Raw genomic sequence first — 26320 nt, forward strand, 5'->3', positions numbered from 1 at the left:
GATGCCTGTATTGTAGGAGTAATATTTTGTGTTTATTGCTTTCTTGTAAAATTAGATAGCCAGCACCAACACCGCAATTGACGTTGCGCCGACATTACGCATGCATAAGATGTTTTTCCAAAGCATTATCTAGACCTGGCGTGGCTCTGTGGTACAATACCTGACTGCCACGCAGAATGCTTGGGTTCTTTTCCTGCTGGGATCCTGATTTTTATTCTTTGCATTGTCGGGTCAACGCTCCCGATGTCGGATTTTCTTAACGCTCTCGTATTTAAAGTACCAATGTCTGTTCTAACCGTTCCCGGGTAGATATAAACTGTCAATCACCTGTGGCCCATACCCGCATACCACGTCCCGTGGTAGGCGGGTATGTGCCACACGTGTCTGGAGGAAAGGGCTTGACGACGCGCGTGACTGGATTTTCACGTTATTCTTGTCATGACCGTACACTCATGTTGGTCATACCTTCATGCCCTCCCATACCAATTTTGGCCTACACCAAGTTAAGGAGGCGATCACATGAGCAGCCGGACGTACGCGGCTAGAGATAGATAGATAGATATATAGATAGATAGATAGATAGATAGATAGATAGATAGATAGATAGATAGATAGATAGATAGATAGATAGATAGATAGATAGATAGATAGATAGATAGAAACGCTCGAAGTGCTTTGGTTCGCTAAGAAAATGCTTCGCATTTAAAACACATCTCATGTCGTTCAAATGTGCGTTCACTTTTGTGGTTTCAGTTGTATCAGTTCCTAGGAAATGGCATAAGGTTATTATTTAGCCCCATTACTACACATCCAAAATAACGCTGTTCGTATCATCACATCGGCCCCGTATAATGCTCGCGTGCACCCACTTTTACTGAGTTACAACTCGACATAAACAAACTGTTCTAATATAACCGTAGCACCGTTATTTATCGTATACTTTAAAACGCAAAGTTTCGCTTTTTCATTGATAGAAGTGGCCTTGCTGATCATGACGCTACTAGGTTCCGTATGCAATAAATTATTTCAACTAACAGTTGGTTTGGCCAGTATAAAAATATGGAATGTTTCATCGATTCATGTAAAATTTGCAGCTACATTATTACCGTTACTGGCTATTATATATTTAAATTGCAGGCTACGTCTCCTCCTCGCATTTATTTGCCTGTCTTGAACTGCTGCTTTAATGAATATTGCATTTACAAATTGCATATTTCCTTTTGTTTGTTTCTGTAATTGCAATCGGCTCCTTTTTTCAGCCTTATAATATTACGTACCCAATAGGAAGTGGTACGCTGCACAGTTTGAGCATGAGGGCAAGAGACATGCAAAGAAGCAAATGGCAGAATGAGTGCTGTTAACTGCCATTTGCTCCTTTGCTTGTCTCTTTCCGTCATGCTCAAACTGAGCTGCGCTATAGAGAAACGACTTTTTTATAGTGCACCAACTTGCCCACTTGTCCGCTGCTCTTTTGCAGCTGGCGAACCTCTTTCCGTGTCACCTCTCCTCTACATTTTATGTATCACTATGAAAGAAGACTTGAATTTCAAAGAAGCACACTTTTAGGTAAGATGACATCTGTCGTAGTACCCTCCCTTTCTCTCTCCTTTCTATAACACATTTTGATAGCGGGTAGATTCTAGGGCATAATTAGTTATTGCTCACCAAAGCAGTCTTGTTGATGTTTTGACGAAGGTTGTCCTTTACCAGCGCATAGAAAGAACACAATGGAATGTCCACGTTTGGATACGGTGAATAGACGACGCCATCTTCAATGCGAGCCTCCATAACTTCAGAAGATGTGATCTGCGGCACTGCAAGATAATCGGAGGTGTCAGTGGCATGCAGTAATATTAAGTTGACGACGAGTAGTGAGGATGCCGCATAAAAGCATGCGACTTAACTAGAGACAACACGACCTTACCGTATTGGCCAAACCATTTTGTAATTGACGCTCAGTCGGCAAAGAACAGAAGTGTACTCAGAATGTGAAGTTGACAACTCCGATGAATATATCCCTTTCGGTCTAAGGATTCCCGAGGGACACGTACTTTCATGGATAAAATGAAGGAGGATGAGTGCGTACAGCCGCTTTTCTCGGGTATGCACACGCCCTTACGAGAGACGTTTTCGACTAATTGACAGCGTCATGTCTGAGAACAGCTGTTGGACCACCTGTTAGTTTTCCTCAGAAGCTTGCGCTCTCAAGTCTTATGTGTCATGCACGAAGAGAGGGGTCGCGAACCACCTTTCGGGCTTGGTGAGTAAACACATACTGCGGATAGCGGGCACTGGCTGTGAGCAGTTCATCCAAATCCCGCAGTCGTGCGCGGCAAGGAGAGTTCACCAGTGGCTGTCTCACTTGCCATTTTCTCTGGCGCCCTTTATTCATACAGCGGCCCGGCCTGACTGGCTTCGGCGCCCGCTGTTTGGCGTCGAACAGGTGGTAGCATGCCATGGGCTACAGTGTACTAGTGCGCGCTCTGCGAGGCCGGCGCTGGTGAAGCCACCGGAATGTCCCCTGTTTGTCCCGGAAGCTGGCGTCTTCTGTCCGTCTCAGTCGCGCAATTCAAATATTCTCGGGTGGCAGCTGCTGTTATGATCGTTTTTCTTTTTTTATTTTTTCAAACTCTGAGATTACGCATCAATTTAGACGCCGACGAACGCTACACGAAAGATGACAGACGTCCGAATACGGTGGAGTGCTGAAACGTACGAAATGCGTAAACAGTAATACAACGTTGAGGTACTTACGCGTGAAATGTGTACCCTGACGACTTTTGAGGTCGATTCGTACAGTTTACTGCGCTACAGGCAGGCATTTCTTTAAAAAAGAAGAGCTCTCGCGCCGGCAGCAATTGACTAGTGATGGCGGTGGCTTCCGGGACAAAAACGGCGGCTTCCGGTGGCTCCACGCCCGCGTGCTAGATGCGCCATCCAGCTCATCCTAGTGGAGATCAGCGGGGCCAATAGCCGACATAAATCAAGAGCGGTGTTTGTACCACATGCGATCCTTGCCTCAGAGTGCCGTCACGTGCCGGCGCGGCGCTCTATAGTCTGCTAGCATACACACAGTGAGCCACACAGCAAGTGCCACTCGCGCTCAGGACTCGCAACGGGAAAGGGCGATCGCGTTTCATCACGCGCGTTCAAGGCAATGACGCGTGCAGACGTAGCTTCTTTCCCCCGTGCCATTCATCCCTGCTTAGCTTTCAGTGTGCTCGTCGCGACGAGAGAAGTAACTCCGCTCTGTAACTCCGCTCCTGTAACTCCTGTAACTCCGCTCGTTCTCGAGCGATTCGAGAAAATTTTGTGGCAACCGATTCGTGAGGCAATAAACTCCGATAATGAGGTCATTCGATGATTACTTGGAAATGTGTTTCGTGACCCTTTTAGGATGGATGCGGGGCTAAAAACTTGATTTTCGAAAAAAACTATGAATTTTCAAATTTGAGTTGGTTTGGATGAATGGTTCATTAAAGGACGTGATCACAAAATTTGGTTGTCATCTGTAGAGCAGAAGAGAATTTAAAAAATTCTTCTTACGAGAGCGTGTAGCGAATTTGCTGAGTAGAGCGTCTCGAGCGTCCCTTTCAAGCCGCGGTTGCAAAGCGGGCAAGAAGCTGAACGAGACATGAATGCCCATGTTAAATTGTTTGTTTTCCGCGCTCTTTTTGTCACGAAAGGCCATCTGTTGAGAGTGCACCAGAGGACAAACAAATAAATTAAAAAGGCACATTTTGAGCCGCAAGCCAACCGCAGAGTCGCTGGACATCCCCAGGATTTCGGGACATGTACATGTCGCGCCATCTCTAGGCGGCGACCGGGCACCCCGCCGTAAGTGAATGGGAAGCACACGATAAAAAAATGAAATCTCACGAACGAGACGCGATATTAAAAACGACTCACGGTTCAAAATACTACGGATCCACTGGAACATTTCAGGCGTAATTCTAATAACGTAAGGTTCAGTTCCAGTTTTGAAAAAACTGGAATTAAAGCTCAAATTGGCAGAAACGTACCACGTGATCATCCGCCACTGCTTTTGCGCCAATTTTTAGTTACTCCTGCTGTGTTAGTGTGCCAATCGGCTTGTATGTTTGTTTTCCTGGCAGTTCATTACGATCAGCGCGTGGTCCGTTTTGTGACCAACACGTGTTGTGAGCAAGATTCACAGCTCGAAAGTTGCTAAAAATTGAAGACGATTGCATGAAAATGTCACAGTACAGAGTGATGTTGATGAGGAAGGCCGTATTTATGCAGGAGGTTACTCTGATAATTTTTTTTACCTTCGAAATAAGTACCATGTTGTGAAATCTTTTAACTCATTTTGCTCACTTGGCATTTTTTTGGTACACGAGCCTCTTAGGAAAACGATCATTTCCAAACTGCGTAGCCAAAAGCTGCTTACAAGAATCTTTTTAGACTGAAATTTTCACAGAAACAAGATAAGGTACTTTTCTGATCCCTAAGCAGCTTCAACAGACACACACAGAAAATTCACTAGTATGACCTGAAGTGACAAGGAAAAAAGCAATCTTCGCATTTAGAGCAATGGCAGTTTTACAGAAACGTGGCAAAATATGCGTGACTGGCCTTATCCTGCACTACAAACCTTCTAAGGGACTTAAGATGGCACATAACTCGTACATTTTCATTATTTTTTGAATGATAGATTTCCTAAGTTAGCATGCATGATTGAATACTATAAAGCGGTAGGTGTTTTTATTTCATGCTAGGGTGCTGAAAATTCCAATAGTTTCTAATATCAAGAAGATGAGTCACCCCTGAAATTTTCATCAAAATTAGTGCAGCAGTTAAAAAGCTGACATTTAGCCCCGCATCCCCCTTAAGGGGACACTAAAGAGAAACAATGAATCAGTTTAGGTGGATAAATTGTACTTTGAGAACTAAAATGTCGTTAATTTCACCACCATAGGTGTATTAATAAAGGAGAAAATGAAGTTCAAAGTTTCCCTAGGGTAGCTGTTTGGGCTTGTTGGTTTGGCATGACACAGGTTGAAAGCGCAAAAAAAAGACGAAGACAGAGAAGAGGCTTGACACACACGAGCGCTGACTTACAACAGTATTTTATTCGGAACCAAGCAACCACATATATAGCTCAAAGCCGTGACACATCACGTGTGCGCTGTCGGCACAAAATTCATCTCCCGACGCAAGAAACATAACTCTTTCCTAGAAAGAGCAATAGACGGTTGTGATACACATGCGTCACCTAATCTATCAATTAACTCCGCCTCAATGATCTCGCGGGTTAGCCGATTTCAAAGTTTCATTTTTAAATTGCGCGCCAGAATATCCACGCGTGACGTCACGGATTTCAAGGTCTACTTATCGTATTTTGGCGCCATTGGCTTAAAGGGGCCCTGCAACACCTTTCTTTGTTATATTGGAATAGTCCCATTATTGACGTATGACTCTTCACGAGCCATATGCCGCAAAAATTTTTCGAATCCGTCAAGTCTAAGTGGTGTTACCAAATTATAGAGATCACGTTCCGCAGCTTTCTCTCTCAACTCAACGCAGCGAGCGCGCGGCGTGAGGGGAGGGAGGGAGGGCGGAGGTGCGAGGAGGCGACGTCAGCGCCGGCGGCATTTTTTTTTTCATTTTTTTTTCTCTCTGGCGTCTCGGCGCAACCACGTGGTCTGTGCCGCCACTTCCGGTCGGCTTGCGTCGTTCTCGTCGAGCGGAGTCGATCGCGCTGTGTATCGCGCGTGCTTGAAAACTGCGCGTCGGTTTGGTAATGTTGGGTGTGCACCTCGAACGCCGTAGTGTTTTCATCGCTCTGCCAACCATGGAAGCAAACGTGCGCGCTCGTTTGGAACGAATGACAGCTGAGATCGGTTTCGGCCCATACTCCGATACACCGCCTCGTAAGACGGCACTGGCAGACGACCCCGAAGCGCCGCCATTACCGGACGCCAGCATTGTTATCGGAGACACGCTGCGCCCGTGCCTCGGTCGGTCGTGAGAACGTGCCGACGATGCAGTTCTCAGCTGACGAGGCAACACTCGAACGGCTGCCACTCTCAACGGCAACCGGCGATGGTCAAAAGCACAGAAATATTCACGTTTTCGGCACTGCGCATGGCGAAGAAAACGGAACCACGCAACTACGAGCAGACGAGCTGTCGGTGAGACCGGAAGTGCTAATATTAATGTTTGTTCGGTGTTTTTAACGCGATAACATAATATAAACGTACATATTATCTACTTATTGAACTCAAAATTAACAACCAAAGTAATAATGAGGGTGTTATCGTGATTATAACATCAGCCAATGGTGGAACTGCCGACAATCGCGTCATATTTTGCGGACTAATACATCATTTGTCGAGAGAAGAGGGAGCGATTTTCAGCTGACTTTGAGAATTTATTGTAAATTCCAGGCCGTGCGCATCGCTATAATATTTGGCTGGCGTGTTCTCGGGAGCCTCGACTACCGATCGGCAGCGCTTTTTGAGCATGCTCGAAAAGTGTTGCAGGGCCCCTTTAACAAAATTTCCTCAAACTTGGTATGTTAACTCTATGGCCCTCTCAGAGGACAGTGTACTTCATTTTTACCGTTAAGGAACTACGTAGGCCCTAGTTGGCGCCGTCAAAATATGTGACGTCTCGGCGAATGGTGTAGAAGCTTCAAGGTGGCGCCGCCATCCAAATTTTCTTTTTGCGCAATTTCTCGCTTATTAAGCGTCTTATCGTAGCAAGCGTAGTCTTTTTGGTATCGTGAAAGAGTACCTTACTAAGAGGAGAAAATCGTTTTGCTCTTTAGTGCCCCTTTTACTTCCGCCCGCTATGGTTCCATAAGAGCGCGTACCGTGCTCAAAAACGCCCTTGATCGCCCAGGCGTCGCAACGATACAGGCCGGCGCCATTACTGACTCCACCGACAGCGAGCTTTGCAGCGATACCAACAAGAACTGCATGTTTGGGTTCAAGCACACTAGCACCCTCTTCGAAACACTGAGCACCCCAGTGAAGTCACAATGAATTCTGCAGCCCTGTTCTTTAGACGTCGGTAGAGGTGCCCTAGGCCTCATCCATATTTGTGAAAAAAGAATGGTTCGGCTCCCGCGTGTATACGTTACCTCACCCATTATGAAGAGAGCGCGACTGCGTCTCTGGGCGCAATTCGAAAATTAAAACAAAGACGAGTTTGGTTGCTTATTCATGGTGTCGTTCGATGTTTTGCGAGTTGTGCAAGAAGTGCAGAATATATCAATTGGCATGCATAACCTAGTGCATTCCTGTATGTCCTTTTATTAGTAACTGAAGACGCTTTTCAAGGTACAACTTGCCGCGCCTCCCTAAATTCATCTGCAATGGCTTTTTTTTTCTACTGCAGCTCAAGCCGCGTTTACAGCACTCCAACGCTTCATCATTGTTCGTGGCATTGCCACCGTGCAAACAATTTCTGGCATTTAGCACGACAGTGCTTGATGCTCCTGTTGGCCAGTACATGAGTCCCGTCATGTCCGTCGAGAAACTGACATTAGAGGAGCGCCAATCGTGTAGGTGAGAAAGAAATTCTGCGAAAAGCTTTGGTGTACTTGCCCGATTGTGAATCGAAGCTCCAACTCCGCGGCTTACTAGCACTGAAGAAGGATCTGCCGGCCACTACGTCGTGCCCTCACCGGTCCCTTATTGATTGTTATTTGGGGCGTCTCGGATTGCATATTAGGGCCACGGACACATCAACCATAGTGAGCTATGCGCTTCGTTCACTTACTATCGGACTGAACAGTTCATGTAAAATAGGTAAACAAAAAAAAATAAACAAGAAAGAAACATTATGGGCACAACACACACTTTCCTGATTGAAGAATCGAAGTTTTGTGAGGAGACCAATAGATTTATGTATGTGAACAAGTTCAGCACTTTTGGCTCTTTCGATCGGCAGAGCTAAGGAACGAGCCAGTACATACATGCCTAAATTCCCATAGGAGAGCTAGACATCTATACATAGCCTAGGACAATTACAAGACCTCCATCTTATTCTTTCTTTCACATATTTTGATGCCCACTCTTCTAGGTCCTTGTTCCCCTTCTCTGTTCTCCAAGCAGAGGAGCAAGTAAGCGAACATACGCTGGCGAAACACCATCCATGCAATAAAGAGCTTTCTCTATATGTCTGTCTGTCGAACTTGCATTGCGTCATACGTTCTGCTGAATTGCTTTCGTCGCTGTTGACGTCCATCCCGTCATTTCGGATTTCCAGTCCTTCTACCACCTGGACGCATGCATGCGGCACCAACGGTTCATGGTTTGCGCTAACAGTATGTCAATCATTAAACATATATAAGCGCGATTTATTCAGTGATTTCACATTATTGTGCCATCGAGTACTAGAGAACTCTGGCGGAGTTCCTTGTCGTGACAAAATCTTGCAACTGGAAGAAACCTCCTAGCCGCGCGGTTACTCAGCGCATCACTACACGGGATCCCCCTGTTTCTTTCCATCCTCACCGCTTCTTCGGCGAACGCCTTGCCGCCGCTGAACGTGAGGTTGAGCGCATGCTGCAACACAGGTATTATTCGTACTTCATCCAGTGCTTGGGTGCTGCCGCTGCATGTTGTGTAAGGAAAAGTTCGAGTGACTGCCGTTCGTGTGCGGACTACCGTGCTCTTAATGATCTGACCTTGTAAGCAGATGCCCAGTGCCCCGTTTTCAGGATTTGACATCTAATCTCCATGAGTGCAACATCTTTAGCACAGTGGTCTAGTGAACGCGCACCACCAGATTCCAGTATAATACAACGACATTCTAAAAGCTGCATCATGACACCCTCCGACTTGTGTTTGTGCGCGCGCCTTTCAGATTGCGCAGCGCCGGACAGGCGTTCCAGCGCTTTATCTCTGAGGCGACACATGCTTTACCTGCAGTATTCGCGTGCATCAATAGAAACTAGATTTGGGGGACCCAAGAAATTTGCGAGCCGAAAGCGCGCATGCGCATAAACAAAGCCAGTCTTGGGTTCTTGCGTTGGCGTAGACCCAAGACCCAAAAATCGAAAACTAGCGTGTGTTACCCAGGCGTCTTGCGTTGCCCGCGAGACGACGCAGACGCAGAAGGGCCACGGCGCTGCGTGGCACGCGTCTTGCATATTTTGCCACACGTCGGCACGGGCCGACGTGTGGCGGTTCTTGCGTTTGACTCAACTCTAAAACTTTGCTGCTCTTCTGAACCGGCCTACACTCTAAGAAAAAAATTTGCAGTGGCTTAGCTCGGCTATGTCAGGATATACGTAGCGTTAGCAAAGGTTCAGCTGATTATTCTTAGCTTTCCAGATTGTCTAGGATCATTAGCCTTCTTCTGTTCATTCTTCGTACGCTGAACCGCTAATTGCCAGGCAAGTACTTCGGGATCCGATAAGATAAGCTTCTAGGCTCTTCTGCGCCGTCGAGCAGCATCTCCTTCTCCATGGCGTTACTCACCTGCAAACGCCAAAGGCGCTATCAAGCGGCCCCAGCGCAGTGTCAGCGGCGACTGCACAGCGAAGGCGAATAGCTGCGCGCGCGCCGGCGCCACTGTGGGTACGACGTCGCTCCTCTCGAATTCGGCGCAGACCTGCAGCGGCGAGCCGCGCGCGGCGGTGGCGGAGTCTACGCGCGCGCCGGCGCCAGCGTGTCTTCCGCGCCTACGACGCCACTCTCGCGCAGACCAGCAGCTGCGAGCCGCGCGCTACGGTGTCGGAGAGCGCGTGAGATGCCAGTTCCGGTGACCCAGCTGTGTGACATCACTGATCCTCGCACATGCGCAGCACGGCTCATGACGCTCCACGCGAAATCGGCTCCTGCTAGGCAAGTGTAGGTAATGCTACAAAGAAAGAGTCAAAAGAGGGTCACGGCCGCGTGATTCTCTTCGGGTGTCCATTTGAGCCCTTTTGGAAGGTAGATGAAGATAAACAGAGTAAACATTTGTGCTGGAGTCACGGAACTCTCCTGAAGCGCGTTTCGATTGGCTTCTGTGATGAAGGCGCCGTGGTATGCGCCATACGTATCACGCGTTTGCCGTGCGGCGTCGTGTTGGCGCGGTGGCTCACCTCCCTCGCCGACGGAGCGAGCCGGCCTGGCGCCGCGCCTCGGCCTGCTCTCTCAGTCTGCTCGGTCTTTTGGAATGCGTTGCGTCGGTTGCGCGGGTTGCGTCAGTTGCCTGTCGTGCAGTTTTGTGTTCGAACAAAAATGCGCATCTTCGGTGGCGTTGACACCAGGCTTCGTGCTCGAAATCATGCTTGGAGGGCGGAATATTCATGGAGCTGGGGACATGGACAACGTGCGCCCGTTAACGGTGAGTGTACTGCTTTCGTAGGTACTAATTATACAGCTTTAGCTGGGCGTCTGCAGCAGCTCTGCGGAAGTTTTCTGCCAGCCATTTCCAACAGCAGCCTGCGTCCGCGGGGCTGTTGCGGATGCCCAACTAAAGCTGTCAGTTAACGGGTTGACACCGTTATGCGCGTCGCTGTACAAGCTCCCATAAAATGAGCGATGCAAACAATTATCAAGGGTCATTTTTTGCTGATCGCACATTGTGTCTGCAGTGCTGAAGGTGCAAGATGTCGTTTTGAGATGCGCTTTAGTCTACTTCATAACATTATTTCCACCAACCTTGAGTGTGCAGCGTGCTTCCGCGCGTGGGAACGTGAAAAAAAAGCCCGTCTACAGAACGCTTAGACGCACTATATATTATGGTTTTTCTTGGCTTAAAGACAGTAGTTTTGAGGTGCAGATATAGTAGGATGCTTGCACGTACGCGTTAGTCACTTAAGATGGACATGCCTTGCCGATAAGGCGAAAAAGCTAGAGACTTTCGACGGCGCGTGTTCTTGCGGTCGCCGCCGTGCACTTTTTCCCTTCGTTTCTGTTTGCGGTTTTCGTGGTTTGCCAACATCTGCGAGGACGCTATAACAGAATCAAGTGAGTGTACGTGATTGTAGGAGTTATGTGCGCTAATTCTGGCATATGACATGTCTGACCTCGACGTAGACGGCGTCCGTGCGCGCTGGGTGTCGTTCGGGCGCTCGTACTCGAATGTTTTTGCTGAGTATTTAAGGATGGGTTACGTTTGTAAAACATGCGGTCAGTAACAGCTCACGGCGTGCCGCTGACTGCCGGAGGATGTGCTTGGGTGCTGGAATATGCTTTCGCAAAGCCGTGCCTATTCTGAAACCAAATTTTGAAGCGATTTCTCAGAAAAGAAGTGCTTTCATTCGTGCATAGCCAGTGCCTATTGCGAAACGATGTTCCCGCTGCTTTTTACGTGAAAATTTGTTTTCGCTGGGAAATTATTTCGAACGAAACACTCGTGTCGAATGTGTGTACAGTAACGGTTTGTTGAACAAAGGGTGGTTTTAAATACAAAAAAGCAGTGTGTATGTTGTGGTTATTCCCAGAGTCCCGGATCACTTCTCCCGCCTCTCCACTCCAGTTGACAGCCACACTCGGGGAAACGAACGTGTCGCTTGGTCTGGGGCGTCACTGCTCGTGATGAAAAAATCAACAGCGGCGTTCGCCCTGTCAACCGAACGAGGCAGTCGGTCCTACATTCCCTTTGGTTGGACAAGACGACGTAGGAAAAGAGGTGAGTGGCACCCACGCAAAGGAGCTGAAATCAATTTCGTTTGTTGTTTAAAAGAGGCTCACATGATCTTGTGCTGCAAGTTTGTCGCCAAGTGACGTGTTACAAAAGCTACTATTTGCAAGTTGTCTTTTACATGATGACGGCAAAAAAACTTGGTTCCTTGCCATGCCTGTTTGCATTTGTTGTTTTGTTGTGAGCCTTCATTAGGTCCGTGTGAACTACTTATTGTGTAGATTTTGCAAACTTTTACTGCAATTTCATTTTATCATCATAATATCACCTTCTGCTTTTCAGACACCGTTTTTATGGTGCTCACGCTGAATAGGAGCGACAGCCGAGCAAGTCAGAAATGCCTCCAGCCGTCACCACTTTTTGATTTATTCTTGACCATATGTAATAAAGATTGAAACATGACGCCGATTTCTGCAGTTTATTTTGCACCATATGACACTATGCACATCAGTCACACATTTTAGTTTGCTATACTCATACAAGCATGTAAATGAGGAATACCTAAATTTCTTCATTGGAAATCACAGACCATCTTTTCGAGCTTTCTATATTACTTTGCTGCGAAAGGTGTGTTGTTTTGACGAGTTTTATTCAAACAATGCTAAAATTAAACTAATCTTTTTTTTTTGCAATCGCTGGGCAGAACGGCAAGTGTTATTGGACTTGCTTAAAATGAATACTTCCCTATTTTCAACAGTAGTCGCGCAAAAAAGAGCAAGGGTCAAATGAGTAACTTAAAATAGTTGTGGAGTCTCTTGACGCGTCGGTGTGGGTCACTTGACCCCCGTAGGAGGGTTACCGGAAAGAGTCGTCTGACTCCCTGTAAGTGGTAACGTGATCCTTCGGATAAGAGTCCTACCACTCTTCCTTGAGGGTCAGGGAACTCTTCTAGAGCGCGCCGACACTGACCCACCAAGAGAGTCACCCTGACTCTTTAAAGAGCGTCCTATACGTGGCAAGTCAGAACTCTCCGAAAAGAGTCACGTATACGCTTTTTTTTTCTTAGAGTGTACCCAACGCAGCTTTGGAACCTAATGTCCTGAATCCCAAGACTCTCCTAATTGCATACTAATCGACAGCGGCCTTGCAGAAGACTACGAACTTCAAATGTGTGACTTCTTGATGCGCCTGCAACGGCACGGCCTCGCCGTGAATGAACGTAAGCCTTTTTTCAAGATCTCCGAGCTGGATTTCTCGGACAACCGCATTTCGGCACTCTGCATCCTTCTGCTACCATCCCACAACAAGGCTGCCAGATATTACAGCGAAGCTATCTTTGTAGGTCCGTTGTCAGCGTGTACGTTGGTAACTCAAGGAAATAAATAAATTATTAAATAAAACCAAAATATTTTTTGGGTGAGACGGACGCGTGCAACACCCAGAGGGGACGTGCACTTCGTACATCGAAGACATTCTTGCCCTTTGCCAGCGCGTGGACTCGGCCGTGACAGAATATGTCCGTGTTCGACAAATCCTCAAAGGTATCGGCCACGTCGCGCTCAATGCTTTGCCCGTAAAAAACCCCACCGGCGACGATGTCACCGCGACTTGCCAACATCTTGATGAACTACAAGCCAACCGTTTGCACCCAGAAGCCTGGGACATCCGGCCTTCCTCGGACGCCGATTTACGTACGCTGATTCGCGCACGGATTCGCGGAAAGCTTCCAGTGCAAGGACTATTATGTCCGCCCGCCCCTCAGTCCCACTCCTTATCTACTGGTCTGCGCGACATCATCAAAGAGGAGCTGACCTCCATGGATTGCGCTCTCACGTCTGACACTCCGACGCTGCCAACTCCACCCGTGACGTATGCGGAAACTGCTGCCATGCAACCTGCCTTGTTCCAGCGCGCGCATCCTGTTCCTATTCAGACCAACATAGCAGCATTTGCACCGCGTTCACGTCTCCAACCTGCTCCCGTATTCTACGCCCCCTGGCGCTCGTCTTTCCCACTATGCAGGGGCGTAGGCAGAAATTTTTTTCGGGGGGGGGGGGGGGGCAACTTCTTGATCTGTAGTGGGGACGAGCAGGCAGATGTGGTCTAGTGTCATTTTCTGCTCTGTATGCTATGGCAAAAAAAAAAAATTTCGCGGGGGGGGGGGGGGGGGGGGCACGGGCCCGGTGTGCCCTAACGCGGCTACGCCCCTGCCACTATGTTATTATTGCGGCATTCGAGGTCACATCCTCCGTACGTGCTCTGCGTGGCACAAGCTTACCACAGCTTATCATCTACAGACGAACGTTTTGGCCGAGCGTCTCAACCGAACGCTTACTCAGATGCTCGCAATGTACAGCGCACTCCCATTTCACACCTTCGCTTACAGCTTTTCACGACATGACGCCGCGGGTTATTCACCGTTCTATTTGCTATTTCGCCGACATCCAGCGTTATCACTTGACACCCTCCTTCCTTCGGCCAGACCCTTTTTGTCTACTGCATATGCCGGCGACGCCCGTAACCGACTACTTTTTCGCAAGAACACCAAAAAGATCATTATGATAGTGGACATCCAAGCGTTCACTTCACACCGGGATCTCTGGTACTCCTCTGGTCACGAGACCGGCTTGTCAGAGAAGCTTCTCTCCCGTTACAACCGCCCCTTCACGACGCCAAATCAGCGACGTGAATAATGAGACCGCATTCCTCGACACAGCCTCATTGAGCTCCTCACTCCAGGTGAACGTTGTGGACGTTTCCCGATTGAAACCATATTGCTCTAATAGCTCTTCGTCGCCATAACAAGCGCACCGACGGCGCTGCCGCCGCGGGAGAGTGATGTTACGGTGCGAGATGGGCATGAACTAGTGTGGTGCTCTCCGAAGGTAAAGACGACCAGTAAACGTGCAGCGCTTGCGCGTGGGGCTCATCAGCCATATTGTTTTGGCTGCCGATTCAATACTGTATATATCTACTACATCTACACCTCGCCTCTCTCACAATACTAATCTGGATATACAATGTTTGAGGCCCGTGTACTTAGATTTAGGTGCACGTTAAACAACCCCAGGTGGTCGAAATTTCCGGAGTCCTCCACTACGGCGTCTCTCATAATCATATAGTGGTTTTGGGACGTTAAACCCCAGATATTATTATTATTATTAATCTGGATATAGGACGAAATTACGCCCTTCACGGTATGCATGAAGTCGTTTGAATGAGCACCTTTCTCCTCTGTCTGGAAGGTGTACATTATAGAAGATGACGGCGTCTGTTGTGTCACTTGAAGAATGCTGACGGACTTCTGTTTGGCGCGCTCATTGAGTCGCACTTCCCACAGGGAACCCATCATATAAGCATCAGTCACATAATGCCAGCGGTATAGCTAGTTTGGTAAGTTACAGTGGAAGCGAAGGAAGACACTCCGCCTCCCCTTGGAGAACAATTTTCGGGAGCTCATAAACATGCAGAAAATCCCCACTGGCAGCCGATCATATTGCCACGTGGTCGTGACGTTCACGAAGGCAGCAGTCGGCGTGTTCTAGACGAAAGCTCTTTATTCGGGCGAACCTGTGCCTGGTAAATAAAAGGGGTAAAGTACACGGAATTCGAGCTGTACACAGATAGCCGCAAGCACAGCGTCTGTCGAGTAATCGTGATCTGCGGTTAGGCGCGCCGGAAATTATACATACTGCATCGAACATTCGAGCATACCGCTGGCGGCCGTGCTAGTTCCAAATTAACTCAACTGTTCGCGTTTTTGCGCTCAAGCATAGCAGAAGGTTCTCCGAATAGCAGGCCCGTAGAAGGGCAGGGGCCCTAGGGGCCCAGGCCCTCCCCGAAATTTTGGTAAAGTATGTGTTTTGATCAAAAATAAATAATCAAAATAGGTGTTTTTCTCAAATAGTAAAGGTTTTCAGCAAGTTGCCCCCCCCCCTCCCGAAAAAAATTCCTGGCTACGGGACTGCCGCATAGAGTTTCATACAATAACCTAGAGAGGAAATTGGCGCTGCGATCGTTGAAGTACAGGCTTCGCATTGGATTGCGTTAGCGAGCGAACTGTCTACGGATCTTTTTCTACAGTTTCAGTTTCGTTCTTCGCGAGGCGTGGGTAGTGGAGTGCGTTACAAAGAAGTTAAACAGTGCCTTTGTTGCTCAAGGAGGCTGAAGACCGCTAGATCTCTTGGTTTGCTGCGACGTTGCAACATTACAGGTTGTATTTGACAGTTTTAGCAAAACATCGTGCATTCACCGCTGCACATAGATGTGGCGTTCCATGCCAGTGCAGTAAATTGCACAGAGTTCACGTTTTTTTGATAAGCGCTTCTTGTCAAAACTCGTTCAAATCGGCTGTAAAAGGACGGCGAAGCTAAGTAGACGCACCGCAACGCTCCTCTGACTTGACTTCACAACAAAACGAGATGCATTGGTGCCAGACCACTTGCACAGACGCACCTGGCATCTTAATAGATGATACGGTAAGCGTGTCTGACTCAATAAAGTACTGTTATAACTTATTTCCATAAATAGACAATGCGTACTTTCCAGGGGAAAACAAGCGTGTTCGTTCTAAGTATTGTAAGAAAATATTTCATTATATCGTGATGCCAGATCGAATTGCAGAGCAAATCGTGGTGGTTGAATTTGCCCAGGTTTCACATCCATCTCACGGTTACCCAAACATCTCACGGTTACGGAAGCGCCACTCAAGGAGCCCGCATGTACACTAGCGCCAGATTTCCCTCTAGGTATTATGGTATGCCACTCTATGGTTCTCCGGAAGATTCCCAGGCACTAGGGGTGCGGTTCGCGCAAGACAGTGATTATGCGTGTAACGGACCAGTTACATAAAAATAGCAAAAGGAACGCGCGTGGCATTGCCCTCCTCTGAAAAAGCATCATCCACATGCTTGTGAAAGAACATGGAAGGGCAAGAAAAAGCGCCTACACAAATGAAGTACAATAATAAAACAAAAAGTACAGCCCTCAAGTTTGCTAACGAGTATAAAATAGAGTATAAATGGACAATTTCAGGTCGTGTGCGCCGCCGCTGAGAGTTCGTAACGCCGTCCGGGATGACATCGTAGTCTAGAGCGCCGAGACGTCGAAGCACCTTGTATGGCCCGAAGTATCGCCGAAGAAGTTTTTCACTAAGTCCACGTCGGCGTCTCGGCGTCCACACCCAATCACGGTCACCGGGCTGGCATTCCACGAAGCGTCCTCGAAAATTATAACGGCGGCTGTCGGTCGTGTGCTGATTCTTGATGCGTAGGTGGCAGAGTTGTCGGGCTTCTTCGGCGCGCTGAAGGTAGATAGTGACGTCGAGCGTTTCTTTACCGGCGACGCTGGGTAGCATGGCGTCGAACGTCGTTGCCGGGCTCCCTCCGAAGACCGACTTGTATGGCATCATCTGCGTCGTTTGTTGCACGGCCGTGCTGTATGCGAAGGCCACTTACGGGAGGATGACGCCCTACGTCTTGTGTTCGACGTCGACGTACATGGCCAGCGTGCCGGCGATGGTCTCATCTAGATTCCTGGTGAGGCCATTGGTTTGTAGGTGGTCCGGCGGTGGCTTGTCTGGCTGTATCTCAAGATCGCCTGCGTTAGCTCAACAGTAAAGGCCGTACCTCTGTCAGTGATGAGAACATCTGGGGCGCCATGACGAAGGACGATGTTTTCAACGAAGAACTTGACTACCTCGGCGGCACTGCCTTTGGCCAGGGCCCTTGTTTAGGCGCAGCGGATGAGGTAGTCGATAGTTACGACGATCCATTTATTTCCGCAAGTCGGCGTTGTAAACGGTCTCAGTAAGTCCATCCCGATTTCCTGGAACGGTCGGCGAAGTGGTTCGATCGGCAGAAGAAAGCCTGCTGGTCTTATCGGTGGTGTCTTGCGTAGCTGACAGAATCGACATGTCCTTACGTAATGAGCGACGTCGGTGGCAAGGCGTGGTCACTAGTACATTTGCTATATTCCTGCGAGCGTTCGGGAAACACCGGGGTGTCCAGCCGTCGGGTCGTCATGTAGGGCCTGGAGGGCTTCTGGTTTCAATGCTGAAGGCACTACGAGAAGGTAGTTGGCTCGAAGTAGCGAGAACTTCTTCTTTAGGAGAACGCCGTTCCGCAAGGAAAACGACGCGAGTCCTCGCTTGAATGCCTTCGGAAGAACGGCGGCCCTGCCTTCGAGGTATTCTACAAGGCCCTTGAGTTCCGGATCGCCTCACTGTCGTTCAGTGATCTGAGTTGAACACTGAACACTGCAGTTATCGTCACCTCCTTGAATATATTTAAGGTCATTCTTGTTCACGTTCCTCGACCACAGCCGTAATAGTTCCCTGTAGCCGTACCGACGTTTAGGCTTACGGTTGCATACTCCGTGCTCGCCGTTCGTAGCGATAAACTTGAATATTGAAATACCAAGAAATGAATAACCGTTCGAATCTAGTTTCGATCATAATCGACTCAATGGGACGATTTTCACTAATTTACCTACACAAATCCGAAGCTAAAAACGCGGATATTAGTCATTCCCAGATCCGTCCAGTGCGTTGAAAGGCACTGGGAGGTGCTGGAAACGCACTTTATTTTTATTAATCCTACCCAGCGTCACATCAAACAAATGCAGTGCTCATTACTGCATACATGTATGCTTATTAATGCGTTGTCATCGCTCGCGGTCTGCAGGCACATCGGTATACATGAGGACCAGTAGAATAACTGCGTTTTACTCTCTCATGCCAGCAGAGTATATGGGCATTCCACTCTCTCAGATAGAGGTGAAGTATAGGCACATTTCACTGTCTCCTTTTATGTAGAGTGAACAACGTATTTCGCTTTATATGATGCTTTGCGAGAGTAAAATAACACTCTGAAGAGTAACTCGGCCTTTTTACTCCTGCGATACGCTCACCAGTTTTTAGAGTGAAGGACGGTAATGTAGAATTCTTATCTTCAGAGATGACCTGGAGGGTCCTTCAAGTAAGCTAGCCAACACAAGGCTTGGTGGTCGCTCACAACTTTGAAGGGCCTGCCGTAGAGCTTTCGAAATATCACAATTTTCGAAATATCACAAGTATTTTGAGAACGTTGTTTGAAATGTTTATTGTGGGCCCCAAGTTGTGATATCAATCGAGAAAAAATACGTCGCTTTAAGAACCGGTTCGACGCATCGTCAATTCACGGGAGCGGGCTTGCGCCCTTCGTCGTAATCTTTAAACGACGATAAGCGACGCGGAAGTGCAATTATCAATGCTACTTCATTAATACTACGGGAGCACCTACATACTCTTGGTCGTTTGGATAATTTCGTCGCGCCAGTGTTCGTCGACTTGTTGCTTCATGGCATAGCGTTTTGGTGCCTAAGCTTGCTACTGGCTCTGAAGGTTCGGATGGTTGCATTTTGCGATTGTAGTTTCACTCTTAGTGCAGAGGTTGGTCGAACTCTCGATAAAGACGAAAAGTAGTCCTTGAACGGGAGGACGAGGTGCTTATATTTTCTTGCTTATCCTTGCCTACATTTTCAAGTACCCTGATTTACGTCTAAAGGTGGCTCTGCATTTCGTATTGCCGGAGCAGGGTTGATACGAGGCTAGAGGGAAAGAGAATTTGGGGACTTCCGCAATATTTACTGTGTAGGCGATTGTCGTGCCTTTGTTGATCTGTTCTAATCGGTAGCGGAGCTTGATAGGCTTCGTCATCGCTGTATTGAGGTGCAGCACAGATATGCTTCTTGCGGCGCAAATCTCATGGCCGAGCATCATTTGCCCTATATGACGTCTTCTATGTGTCCAGAGTTCGCGGTATCGACGGAAATGACGCTGGAGTGGGGCAGAATGACTTCATTTTTGAGCTAAGCGTATCGTTTCTGGGTTTCGTATCCGGTGGTTTAATTAATGGCGAATTCCATTGGGAGATCCGAAGCGGCTGCCGAAATCCTGGAGCGAGCACTCGGATTGTACCAAGCCAAATCTGCCAGTGGAACACATGAATGCGCCGCGTGAGGTCGCTCCGGAAGTTGTTTATGCATACGTCTTGTAAGTTGGCTCCGGGAACTATTTCTGCTTCCGCTCTGTGCGTTTCCATGGGTCGCCGCTGCAAAGCGCGCATTTCGACCCCGCAGTGGCGTAAAGCAGGCGTGCCCTTTTCTTGTGTTGCCTGACAAATTGGACGAGCGCAGGGAAATCTCTTCTTCGATGTAGCCGATAATCTTCGGGCGTGCGCACAGTGGGTCAGGGAACATTTCTTTAAACATCATTTCGTAGAGCACGTACGGTTCGTCGTAATCGATGCTGCTACTACTGTCAAAACTGCTCTCGCTATCGCTCAGAGCAAGAAGCAAACCAGAATCTCGCCCAGCAGAGTCAAACAACGCAGGAAAACACTGTATTAAGAATGTAAACAAGTGCACAGGGTGATCAGACCCCGCCCTAAACACGCTGAAGACAACATAGTTGCCCGACTGTACCGGAAATGAGGTCACCGTGTTGCCGGAGTTCCGGCGAAATCCGCCTCTGCAAGACGGAGCAACTCAGAACGCTCCGTCGCGGAGTGGGTTGCTCCGAATCTGCCAGTGGAAAACGCGAACCCAACGGACAAAATGGGCTCGGCAAATGGTAGGCCCGATGTCCGTGGCCGTTCAAAATATGACCGGCCCGAAGTCGGCAAGTTCGGTAGGGCCGATGTTTTTTGCAAATGGCCGGGTTGTTTGCCGACCATCGGCAGCTGGTCGGCCAACGGCGTCGGGCCGATGTCGTTGACTTGGCAGTGCCTACCTCGGGCCGCACGCATCCTGAGCACTTGCCAACGATGACTAAAGCACGGCCAGGCAACGCTCATTTGCCGTTATTCACCGCCATACATTCTGCATTTATTTCATGCAAGTATATAATATTTCGACCGTGGAGGGGGTCAGTTTTTTTTTTTTTGGGGGGGGGGGGTATAAGCAATATTAATTTCACTTTTGCAATTTTACGCAACGCTTGAGGCAAACGAGATGAATTGAAAACGTTTGCGCTGAAATAATGCTTCAAATGATGAGAAGTAATAATAACGAAATAATTTTGCACAAATATGCTTGTTTGCATTGTTAAAGACAACTAAGCCCAACTGTACTTGAGTGTACACATCGTGGCCCTAAAATTGGCAAATACAACTGCTCCTGACGCTGTATGAAATATTGGCACCTACCCAAGCAAGCGCTTCGATCAATAAAAAATCAGACGGATACAAGTATAATTTTAGAGATCACGAATAATTTTTTTAACATTAGTTAAAACAAATGTCCTTCGGTCGAGGTGCATTGCGTGGTGTCAAGGTGACTCTACGTTGATGTCGTCTTCCGTTTCTGTCGGCTCCTGTTACGACCGCCGTCTCCGTCGCTCGCGCCAATGAGCCACCTTTTCACGACTTTTCCTACAGTGGACAGGGATGCTTCCGGGAAGCTGCTCAGAACGGACACTGCAACAATAATCCATGTAATGAAACAAATTGTGAACCCATAGTTATGATAAGAATACAAACAGTTTCCAGAAAATGACTGCACAAGCATACTAAGACGCAAGCATACCAAAGCGCTTTTAACAGAAAAATAACACTGCTATTTAGCAAGATCCTCGACACAGATATCTAGTTGTTAATAATCTAAGTACCACTCTGACGTGACGAACACACACTGCATGCATATATGCGTAAGTTGTCCAGGCAATTAGGGCACCTACGCCGCAAGTGACGTAATTTTATTAACGATATTCGTAAACTATCTTACGCTCGTTCGACCTCAGCTTAGCTTAGTTTACTTAAATTTTAATGTTCCGGTGCACGAGACTGTAAGCCGGCCGTGTCACAAGTGAATTACATCTATATGGGAATTAGTTTTGCTGCCGATCAGAGATTATAAACTTTTCATGTTATTTCATTTCAATTAGTATTGACTGCTCTTTTCAATTTCAAGCTATCGAGTGGGGCGCCTGAGGGGCGGACGCCGCCGCCGAAAAACGACGGAGTCGACGATGCGACCAAAGAGTGCTATGCGAGCCGTTAGCATGTGTGGCAGGAGAGGAGAGCCTCACCAGAAAGCGTCAGTGAAGAACAAGCGCGCCCATAAAGGAAGGGAAACTGTGTAGAATGGACACTGCCATTAAGTCATGCGGCCGAATATAGAGCAAGGGAATCGAGAAAGAACTACCCCTCTCGTGAAATGCATTGAGACGCGAAGTCGTTGCTTATGAGCTTATGATAGTTCGCAAGTTTTGGTTCCTTGCGCGCGCAGTTTTGCTACGTCCGTCATTATTTTTTTGTCTTGTTTTTTCTTATCGCTACAGCCGGTCTCTGGGTTACATTTCTGAATGGCCAATGTGAGAATTTTTTTTATCATGAGAATACACGAGACTGCAAGAATTATTCACGTGCCGTCATTGTAGCTGCTCTCTAGGTTACGCGCAATTCCGGAAAATAGACGTGATGTGATGTTTATTTGCCACGGTAAAAAAAAAAAGCGAGAAAGAAACCACACAGGAAATGTTTATTCAATGCAACCTGCCCTCTCGCGTTGTAGCCGCACCAAAGTACAGAGCGGTTGTTGCCTCGCGAGGCTCCACTGGTCTGCGTCAGCTGAACAAAAAATCGAAATGGGAAAACTACGAGGAGACGCGAACGGGCGCAACCGTTTAACGCGTGGAGTTAGAAACAATCGCAATTTTCTTTTACGAACATCGCAACATCGCATTGTGAAGAGTGCTCTATGCTCTCATGATATAAACCGTTACATTGCACTACCTTATTCTATGCGCCTCCAAACCCACGAGCACGCATATCCGGCATCCGCGATAAAATGCCACGTACTATGCAGCCCCAACCGGCACGTTATCTCAGATGAAAACGTTTTACAAGAGCTCGAAATAAATGCGCGGGGAGAAACCTTTTTCGATCGTGCCGAAGCGAGAATTTTCGAGGCACGCGGTACTTCGCGCTTCTGCAAGTTATCTTGCACCAGGCGCTTTAAAAACGTGAGCGACGCGCGTTATCGCTTGATCGCTTCAAACGCTCCTTGCGTTTTTAACACGCTAGTCCATTAGTTTACACCGAACCATCGTCATCTGATAACGCGAGTGCCAAAAGAAATGCGCACCTGGGGATATGAAAATCGTCATGAACCTTTCATAAATTTACGTCGAAGCGCCCGATTCCTAGCTATGGCGCAGTTACAACATCCAATCTACCCTAAGCCTAACTGTGCACTAGCGCGGTCAACAACCGTACTACGCAGTACATCGAGGGACACAAAAGTGAGGGTTCTCACCTTGCTGTCGACATCTGCAGCAGTCCGCACCGTATTGCCGTGCTGAAAAGCGCCGCTGTCACACAAAATATCGCTCAATACCGCGACTTTTCGGAGTGAATAAGCAAAAACAGATGCCACCGAAACACGCATGAGAGCGACCCTTCTTCGATAAGCGCCATGGCTGATCTGGCGTTGACGTCATATCGTCGGTGTCGCTCAGTTGTGTCGCTTGGTGGCGGGATGTTTTTTCACGAATTTTCAATTGATTGTCTAAGAAAATATCTTTACACGTGCAGGAAACAAATAAATAAAAGCGAAAAAGCTATACATTTATGTTGCACAACTTCTTTTTTCCTTGTGCTGCTTGTCCAATTACGCGTCATATCAAGGTTCCTGTGATATGACGCGAAATCTCGAAGAGCGAGAAGGTGGAGGGGTACGCTCGATCCGCTTATCACTTGTCTCGTTTCCCTTTCTCACCCGCCGAAATGTTTCAGTGCGGGTTGGTCGACGCAGATCGACGAAGACACTCACCCTCTTACGTTCACACAGCGGTGAATGCGCACCGCGCTCGCCGACGAGAAGCGGGTATCGAATTTCTTTCCCGTGCTGGCCGCGAAATGGCGGGGAAAAGCAGTGTTCCCTCCCGGGAAAATAAAACAGCAGACACTCACTTGCTCCTAGCCAAGTAAAAAGACGCGAAACTTGAAAAGTGGCTACTATACATTTTTGTCGGCGAACAATCTTTTGCCATCAAGCATATGCACAATGGATTTGAAAGTATTATATACACAGAGTAAGAATATACGATGTTTCGCCGTAAAACGGAAAGGAGAACTATAATTCATTGTGAAAATGTTCGAGCCCTCTATACGAGCACAACACAAAAAGGATACGTATAGCCAGAGCAGAAGATTATCACAATGTATTTGATGTTTCCGTATAATGAATGGTGAATGGAGGAGTGCGATACAGATGACGTTCAGTAAAAAAACAACAAAAAAAAACAGCGCACGCTATGCATGCACGGAGGAAGAAAATACGCCACGCAGACATAATTGGCAATCGAAGCATTCCTTGACACTTCATTTATTCGCAAAGTCGGCCCAACACATGGCCTCTAAGACGCAGCTTATTTGCTGACTATATTTGTGCGCCTGCACTGCTATAACTTTCCCACGTCACAAAGAATGCGCGCCCTGAAGAGGGGATCATGTTACGGGAGATACTCGTTGCAATATTTGAGAACCGGCGCGCTGCTCCTTGTGCGCTTCTACCACAAGGTGGAGGGAAGCGGCTGCTGCTCCTTGTCTCGTTGGTAGCGAGACCAACCTGATCGAGTGACGCTTGGTGTGAAACTAACTGCTTGGTGTTGTTTTGCAGGCCCCGTCTGAGATGGTTACTGTGCCTTGGATGTCCAGGGTCACCATACGTTTCTGACCGTTTGGGGAGTTTGTCAGGATATTAAGATAACGCAAATGTGTTTCCTGCTAAGCTCTTGGAGCATGAAAAGCATGGCATAGTGCCATGGAATATACTTGTGCACTACACATTCATTTGGTATATGAAGTATGCATCTTCTGAGCAACGGAGGACGTGCTCTGTCCTCTATGCACGGGAACTTCATTACCACGTTGCCAGTACTAGGTCATAGGCTAAGCCGGAAGAATAGGCGGACTTTCCGGGCGGCGCTGGCCCCCCAAACTGAACGTTTCGTCCCGCTATTCTTTGTTTGAAATCGTGCTGAAAAATATTCGCGGCTAAAAAACATGACTAAACTTTTGGGCTCACTATGCGTTTAGCATTTGTTTGAGGAACCAATGATTCTCACACCTTACTCTATGTGACCCATGTAGCAAAGTTCAAACCAGAGAGACCTTTACTTTTGCAACAACGTGATCGCATGCCCGCGTCATTGCGCGCTGCAGAGAAGGCGAAGACGCGAAGCTACGGCGGCCTCGAAGCGAAAAAAAAAAACAGAAAGAAACGGTAGTCCGCAAGCGCGCTCGGCCACTAAGGCTGGCCCGACGTACACACGACCTCTCCGGCCGACCATTAACGGCGCGCTCAGTGCTACGCCGGCCTGCTACCTCGTGCCATCGTCGGCGGCCGAGCTAGTGCCGGTGCAGTGAGCCATATGTGCCGCTGTGGTCAGCAGGTTAGGTCGGCCCGTCTACTGGCCATGCTTTCACGGCCAGTTAGGTCGGCACCGCACCTGTAGCCAAGCAAGGAGCGACATTGGCCAAAAAGCGATGATCGGCCAAGTTTGCTTGGGAACTTGCTCTAAGTCGACCAGTGGGACGCAGATTCTCGAACGCGGCGCAAGAAAACTTGCTCCGGATCGACCAGTGGAATTCGCCATAAGAGTCCTTGATCTCTTCGGATTTGGGGACCTTCCCATGCACTCCTAAATTTGTTCGTCTTAGTGCTGAAGAATCCACTAATTCTGAAGTATTCGGTTTCGGCGTCCAATAAAGGATGTGGCTACCCGCCGCCGAGAAGCACGTCGACGTATGTGGTTTGTCGTCTTGCCACACGGTTGCGTCACGGCGTGAGGGCGCAGCTGTCTTGTGTTCTTTTGCTATCATCACCTTGCGTCGATTGTTCTTCGTTATTCGCAGTAACCTCCAATTGTTGGCTTCGTCTTGATGGTGGCGGGTCAGAACGCCATCAGGGTGGTTGACGAATAGTGATCATTGGTGACGGAGGATCTCCGTCATCGAGACAAAAACGAACCGCACATCCATCGAGCGCGGGTTTTAGTTTTTTTTGGATAGGGGCTGAAAGATCGGGCTTAGAGGGCGTAACGCCAGCTGTGAGGAGAGATGTAGAGGCCTAGTGAAGGTAGCGCTGAGAACCAACTCACGCATCTCCTCCAGCACAATCGCTCCGACATGTCGCGCAGGTCTGCAATTTTTGGTGTTTAGCTTGGCGCAAAAAATATAAAATATGAAGCATAAATAATGTATACATAGTATAAAGAAATAAGTATATTATGTATAGAATATATAAATATAATGGACTAATAATGCTACCGCTGTTAAATTCCAAACTGAAAAATGGCACTAACCCCTCACTCTACATTCGAGGTTCATTCACGTAGGAACAACAATTTTCTCTGAAACGGGTGTGTGTGTTCTTGGAGTGCTTGAATAGTATTGCGAGAACAATTATAAGGACACTCTCGGCGGATTTTTGCCATCGCCGTCATGTCTCGTATAAGTAATATATATATAGATATATATATATATATATATATATATATATATATATATATATATATATCAAAGTCATAAATAGAAATATTTCAGAGAAAAAAGGTTCCGAAGCGCGCGACCGGGAATTCGAACCTGCGACTCCTTGGTCCGCAGCGCGCTGCTGCCCAATTACGCCATGCGTCATTCGTTCATCAGGATACAAACCCAGGCGGCGTTGGGTGAAACGCACGCGATGCCACACGTGGTGAAATTAGGATGATGCGAGACGCGGGGCA

At 47.9% G+C, this 26320-nt stretch overlaps 1 protein-coding gene across 1 annotated transcript in view; it reads right to left on the reverse strand.

Moving 5' to 3' along the window:
- Positions 1 to 26320, reverse strand: part of LOC119382233 (uncharacterized) — a 286762-nt gene that overhangs the window by 249548 nt on the left and 10894 nt on the right. The window contains exon 2 of the mRNA XM_049412767.1: positions 1666 to 1814. Within this exon, the coding sequence (XP_049268724.1) occupies positions 1666 to 1814 (149 nt within the window). The remainder of the gene's footprint in view (positions 1 to 1665; positions 1815 to 26320) is intronic.

Source organism: Rhipicephalus sanguineus, chromosome 2 (assembly GCF_013339695.2).
Source record: "Rhipicephalus sanguineus isolate Rsan-2018 chromosome 2, BIME_Rsan_1.4, whole genome shotgun sequence".
Taxonomy (NCBI): Eukaryota; Metazoa; Arthropoda; class Arachnida; order Ixodida; family Ixodidae; genus Rhipicephalus; species Rhipicephalus sanguineus.